The sequence below is a fragment of the Pongo pygmaeus genome, chromosome 11 (genome assembly GCF_028885625.2).
Source record: "Pongo pygmaeus isolate AG05252 chromosome 11, NHGRI_mPonPyg2-v2.0_pri, whole genome shotgun sequence".
In the NCBI taxonomy this organism is placed as follows: domain Eukaryota; kingdom Metazoa; phylum Chordata; class Mammalia; order Primates; family Hominidae; genus Pongo; species Pongo pygmaeus.
Window position 1 is genome coordinate 123,559,647 of NC_072384.2, and position 6,532 is coordinate 123,566,178.

A 6,532-nucleotide genomic window follows, 5' to 3' on the forward strand; every position below is an offset into this window, starting at 1 on the left:
TTTATGATGGACACCTGTTGAAAAGACCAAGTCTACCATGGCCGAGGTAGCTGTGGAGGGTTTTATGTATTAACACAATGGTGAGGGTATCTTTACTGGTGTGAGCACAGTTCCACTGTATGGATGATCGTGATGCTGGAGTGGTCGATGGTTGGTACCTCCAGTGCCAGCTGGGGATTTATGGGTGAACACAGGTGAGTAGTCAAGTGGGAAAAATGGCAGCATTCAGTTAATCTTCCTATTCTTCCTCCAGGTGTCTTCTTAGAATCAGGATCTGGTGCAAACCCACGGGGGTTCCTGTAGCAGCAGTGAAAATTCCAGTGCCTAAGCTATATATGTTCAAGCAGGTCAGGTGGATGTCGCATGCGTCAATTTGACTACAGCAGAACCATGAGAGATGTTTCCTTTAGAGTTGGCCCACAGGACAGTCTGGCTGCAATCCACAGGCCACAGACAACTGGAGGGAGTGGATCTCTCCCAGTTTCCTTCCACTTAGCATGAAAGCCTCAGAATAAGCAGCCCAGGGAGCAGAGAGACTGACATTAAAGCCTGCAATTCCTCTTCCAATTTTGATCACAGCAGCCATTTAAACACAGGGTCTACCGAGGTTTAAAAAACTTGAACTGTGCTTAGTTGCACTCTGAAATAGTCCTGCTCCTCCCCTGACCTGCCAGAGACAGCAAAGAGACGTGTCAATAGTCTCCGCATGAGGCTTCAGAGGAGCAGCTGTGTATGGCGGGACGGAACAAAACCTGCCCATAGTATCTTTTACCACAACATGTTTCCACTTAATGCAGACCACTGAAAAGAACGTGGGAGCTTTTAAAAAAAATTATAAACATAGGTTTGTGACCTTGATGTGGAAGGCAGCTAGAATCTCTGCTTTTAGAGGGCTAAGCAACACCAGCCAGCCTTCAATCTTAGAAGGGTTAAGCTGAAAGGGTCTCAAAAGGTCACGTGGTTTATATAATCCTACCTGCAGAAGACCCCCCAGGCACAACGATTTTACAGACGAGGAATGTGAGGTGCGGAAAGGTTAAGGAAGGATTTATCATATTCGCCTAAGGAGTGGAAGAACTGAAACCGAAGCCCCAGTTCCTTGACTGTAAATCCCGCACTTGCTTCCAACTGTCTTTCATCCAAACTATGGGATTCAGCTGCCTCTGAAAACCTGTAGCCCAATAATGGTTATTCCCCAGGAGCCGCACCAAGCATGAGCTAATTTTCAGTGAGCGTGAACTTTGGGGTAACGGTTCCAACACAGCACATTCCTTTCTCCTCTTTTCACTCATCGTCACGGCTACCTGAAAACCCTGGCCGGGCGCTGGGGCATCAGGAGCAGTTCTCACTTCCCAGTCTTTTTCACTTTTCACAGCTGCAAAGTTCAGGGAGTTGAACTGCAGTGCTTTCAGTTCACTGCTCACTCTGCCACGATCAACCTCTGTTGTAAATTTTCCTCCCAGAGCACGTGACGATGCACTTCTTGACTATATATCCCAACTGCAGCAGCGGAGTTGTCAGAGCGCAGAGCCGGACAGAGCAGAAGAACCCTCTAGGACTGGACGATTTGGGAATTCAAAACTTGGGACAAACTGTCAGCCTTGGTAAGTTAGGAAGGCTACACTTTGCTTCAGAAACATTTGAAAGAGGGACATTTTTGCCAATTAATAGATGAATTTTTTTCCTTTATTTTCTTTCTGCTTTTCTTTGCTCTAAGGAAACATTGTTTTGAATTTAAAATAGTTTGGTTTTGGAAACACAATGTAAACTTTGTTTCTGCTCAGTTAAAATACGTTTCCCCGTTTTAAAGATACTATTTACTGTATGCTCCTGTCTTACGTTGATTTTTTTTTTTTTCAAATCAAAGTAATACTGCTCACTACAAACAGGACAAATGTGTACACTAAAAAAAAAAAGTCCTTCTTACTTTTCCCAGTGAACCTCCCCGGGCTTCTCTCCCGTGCACTCCAAGCCCTCATAGCTCACTCTTGTCAGCTGTTTGGCGAAGCCTCTTATGCTATTTCTTTCATGCACTTTTAAGCTTTTTTGGTATTGCAGTTCCACAAACCTCGTGCTCCCCCTCCTGCCTGTGCCCAGGACCTGGGGGAGAGTTCTAACCTGCGGCTTTTTCCCCAGCCCCTGCTGTGCAGGCAGCCTCAATGCTGAAGATGGAGCCTCTGAACAGCACGCACCCCGGCACCGCCGCCTCTAGCAGCCCCCTGGAGTCCCGTGCGCCCGGCGGCAGCAGTGGCAATGGCAACGAGTACTTCTACATTCTGGTTGTCATGTCCTTCTACGGCATTTTCTTGATCGGAATCATGCTGGGCTACATGAAATCCAAGAGGCGGGAGAAGAAGTCCAGCCTCCTGCTGCTGTACAAAGACGAGGAGCGGCTCTGGGGGGAGGCCATGAAGCCGCTGCCCGTGGTGTCGGGACTGAGGTCGGTGCAGGTGCCCCTGATGCTGAACATGCTGCAGGAGAGCGTGGCGCCCGCGCTGTCCTGCACCCTCTGCTCCATGGAAGGGGACAGCGTGAGCTCCGAGTCCTCCTCCCCGGACGTGCACCTCACCATTCAGGAGGAGGGGGCAGACGACGAGCTGGAGGAGACCTCGGAGACGCCCCTCAACGAGAGCAGCGAAGGGTCCTCGGAGAACATCCATCAGAATTCCTAGCACCCCCGGGACCCCTGCCGGTGGCTCCACCAGCCAGCACCCTTAGAGAGAGGAAAGACAGTTTTCAAGTGTCTGGTTTCACTTTCACAGTGCGGCTGCCACTTTGAAGAGACCCTCGGTAAACCCCTGATTCGGGGTGGGGTGGGGGACTAGGCTCAGCCGGAACCAGCAGCCCCAAGGAGTCCGGGAGGTGCCTGTGGTTTGCACCCACCACTGAAAAAGCCGCGGAGATGTGCAGCGTGTACACTGACTTTAGGGCCTGAGTGTTGGGGTTCTGATCAGAATTTGGCGGGATGATATGCTTGCCATTTTCTCACTGGATGCCCTGGGTAGCTCCTGCAGGGTCTGCCTGTTCCCAGGGCTGCCGAATGCTTAGGACATGCTGAGAGACTAGTTGTGATTTGCTATTTTGCCTAGAGCTTTGTCCTTCTAGATCTGATTGGCTGTAAGTATCTCTACTGTGTACCTGTGGTATTCCTTCACAGTGGGTTACAAGCTTCTTTTGGATTAGAGGGGGATTTTTGATGGGAGAAAGCTGGAGATCTGAACCCAGCCCATTTGCACACTATATGAAAAAAAAGTAACTTTTAAACCTGTTAACATTGGCCGGGGTTATAAGAGATGATCTGCTATTTTGACCTTTTGTCTAACTTATGACCTTGAACTCTGACCTGTGACCATGCAGCATCACACGCTGGCATGACGTTCTTTGGATCAGAAGAGCTTCCCCAGAATCTAACCTGCACTCCCAATGGTGGTTCAGGGGACTCTTTCTGATCTTTCTAGAAGGGGTAAGGTGGGGTCGAACAAGGCCAAGCCATTAGCTCTGCTGCTGCTCAGTTTCCCAGCCTAGTTTTCTGAGCTGGGAGAGGACATAATGTGGTATTTCGTCACGTAGCTGAGACCTAGAAGGGCATACTCAGGCGGAGATTGCACAAAGCTGGGCTCCAAGTTCTGTGCTTCCTGATCCCGAGCCCTGACACTCATTTGCTGTGTGGTCCCGGGCATGTCATCAAGAAGCTCGCTGTCTGCATGAGGCTCCTGACGATCTCCATCCCCAGGGGGTTGGGAGGATGTCTTTAGATTTTAGGACTCTGTGATAAATATTCCACAGCCCGGTGTGAGGAAGCTTGGACCAAATGCTTCCCCTTTGGCCAGTTAGTCTGAACAAGGATCTGCTGATTTAAAGGAGCAGTTGGAGATTCAGAACACATATAACTGGGGAATTCAGGGCAAGCTACCAACCCAGCCCTGCTGTAGTTTTCCCAGGACTGAAGGAAAGAGGCAGACACCACATTCTCCTCTGCAAAGTTCTCTGGAGAATGTGTGATGTTAACACTCCCAGCTAAGGGAAAGCAAAGTCTAAAGGAAAACACACAGGAATGCTTCCAATGTCTCCAAGTATTCCTGTGGTCAACAGTTTTGCAGATCCATTAGGCTCTTAAAGACAAGGAGGAAGAAAAAGGTCAAATTTAAATCTATTTAAAAAAACTTTTTAAAAAATTATTTATTTATTATTTTTTTTTATTTTTAAGACAGAATCTCGCTCTGTTGCCCAGGCTGGAGCGCAGTGGTGCGATCTTGGCTCACTGCAACCTCCACCTCCTGGGTTCCAGCGAATCTCCTGCCTCAGCCTCCTGAGTAGCTGGGATTACAGGCACCTGCCACCACACCCAGCTAATTTTTTGATTTTTAGTAGAGATGGGGTTTCACCATTTTGGCCAGGCTGGTCTCAAACTCCTGACCTTAAATGATCCTCCCTCCTCGGCCTCCCAAAGTGCTGGGATTACAGGCATGAGCCACTGCACCCGGCCACTTTTTTTTTTTTTTTTAAAGAAAAATACTCTGCATGGATTGGAGACACAGCAATAACTACTCTTTCCATGGAAGGGTTAACAGTGTAGAAGCTGGTTTATCAGTCCGCTTTGACATACAGCTAAAGGAAATTTATATTTGGGGGAAAAAGGCCCTCCGTTCACTTTAAAATTCAGTGTGGATTTACGCCAAAGGGGGCTGTTTAAGTTGAAAGAAGCCAAGTTAAGTTTGGCCTCTTGCCTGGAATCACTTGAATTCTGAAATTTCACTGCGACGGACGTGTGCCTTGTCACATTTTCCATTGCTTAATCCTGAAGTTTGGTGCAAGTCTCTCTGCACCTATTAAAAAGTGATGTATATACTTCCTTCTTATTCTGTTGAGTTGTATAGAATTGTCTTTTGTATTTAACACTTGGTAATTTTCACAATATTTTTTAATTTAAATAAATAAACACATTTTTTCCCTCCTGGGAAGTCATGAATTCTTTGTTTGATTTTTCAATATAATTGTTAGTTTCGAAGACATCACAGATACATTTCCCAAGACATCTCTGGATTTTGCTCCTCTCCCAAGTCAGTATCTCCTGAGGGCATATCTTATTTCTGTCTGAACCACGGGGTGAATGAGGCTTGGCTTTTCATCCTTTGAAATGCTTTGTAATGAATGGAAAACAAGCTGCAGATGGTCTTACATGGACTTCTCTGTTTAAATATGGCAGCCCTGGAGACTTTGGACTTTGAACATGCAGTGGCAGGTCAACTGCTGCTAAGATGTTGCTCCAAGCTTGGTTGCAAGAAAACGTTTGACCTGCATGTTGGCTTGGCGAATATTATCCACACGTGTAGCCCAGCAGCACCTGCTAATGGGCAAAGAGCTGCTGTATGAACAGCAACACAAACTTACCAACACAGTGAAGCACAAAGTGTGGGGTTGGGGTTAACTCTCCTCCCTCTCCTGGTCTCCTTCAGACTGGGACTGATTCCAGCCCCTCCCACTTGGTCTGTCTGTATCTCTTGCCCACAGGCTGAGGCCGTGGCCAGCCTGCGGCAGCCTCTTCTTCATAATTTTATTTGCATGACCTGTTTTTGAATCAAGCAAATGGTAGGAAGTATCCTTACTTTTATGTTTCTCTGTTTCCTATGAGATTGGCTTTTCTGTTTCAAGTAAGGGTTTCCCTTCAGTTCACTAGTAACTGTCTCCCTAAAGAATTTACCTGGCAGCAGTACAGTGGAGCCTGGATCCTTCCTAAACAATATCGAGGGCCCTGATCCATCAGTTGGTACTTTGATGATGTAAGATGAGAAGATTATTTTAAAAGGCAAGAGAGCCTTTCCATTTGTCCCAGTTTAATGTCATTCTTTGTAAGGAAATGGTTAAGAATTTTTTTATTTTTTTAAGCCATGGGCGGAAGGAGAGGGAATTCTAAACTCTAATTGTCCTAAAAATATGCAGAGTACACTTTGTCGTTTTAATGGGATATTTGTTTTCTTTAAAAAAAAAAAAAAGAATTTCTAAGCAGAACCTAAGGCCCAAGGGGTTTAGTCTGTGTGGATTTACTCATGCGTGTGAAAAACTGAGAGGATAATTTGGCCCTGTGCACCTAAGATATTAAAAACATATTTTGAAAGCACTTAAATGTTAGGGATGAGGTAAGTGGATCATCCTGTCTGCTCCACACTGTTCTAATTACACCTTTGTACGTCAGAGTCAGGCAGGGATGTTACACAGTAAAAGATTTCTTTCACTGGTAGAATCATGGGATCAAATCTACTGGGAAAGGCTGAAGTCAGGCCAAGGAATGAACGCTCTTGGCTCATGATTTTGGTTGGAAAGTGGACCCCCTGGTGCCTTTCAGAGCTGCAACTGGAGGGTTTCATGGTCAGACATGCACTTCTAGGGTTCAGCTAAACAAGGGTAATCTATCATCCTGTAAAATGCTGCTCTGACTGTAGACATTGTCGAACAAACAGAACATTGAGCTTAAAATGTATCTTAAACTCCAGCTTCAGGCAGAGCATACTTTTGCCTCGTGCCCTTACCTTAA

The 6,532-nt window shown here is 46.4% G+C and overlaps 1 protein-coding gene across 1 annotated transcript; it reads left to right on the forward strand.

Moving 5' to 3' along the window:
* Positions 1–1,329: 1,329 nt before the first annotated feature.
* On the forward strand, positions 1,330–4,969 carry KCNE4 (potassium voltage-gated channel subfamily E regulatory subunit 4). Its single transcript, XM_054478929.2, has 2 exons — positions 1,330–1,604; positions 2,137–4,969. The coding sequence occupies exons 1-2, from the start codon at positions 1,475–1,477 to the stop codon at positions 2,670–2,672; spliced, it is 666 nt and encodes a 221-aa protein (XP_054334904.1). The 5' UTR covers positions 1,330–1,474; the 3' UTR covers positions 2,673–4,969.
* Positions 4,970–6,532: the final 1,563 nt, after the last annotated feature.

Excerpts from the sequence above, each read along its gene's own strand:
- KCNE4 (XM_054478929.2), top strand. The coding sequence starts at position 1,475 with ATGCACTTCTTGACTATATATCCCAACTGCAGCAGCGGAGTTGTCAGA. Across the intron at positions 1,605-2,136 it reads GGGACAAACTGTCAGCCTTG|CCCCTGCTGTGCAGGCAGCC; the intron begins GTAAGTTAGGAA and ends CTTTTTCCCCAG.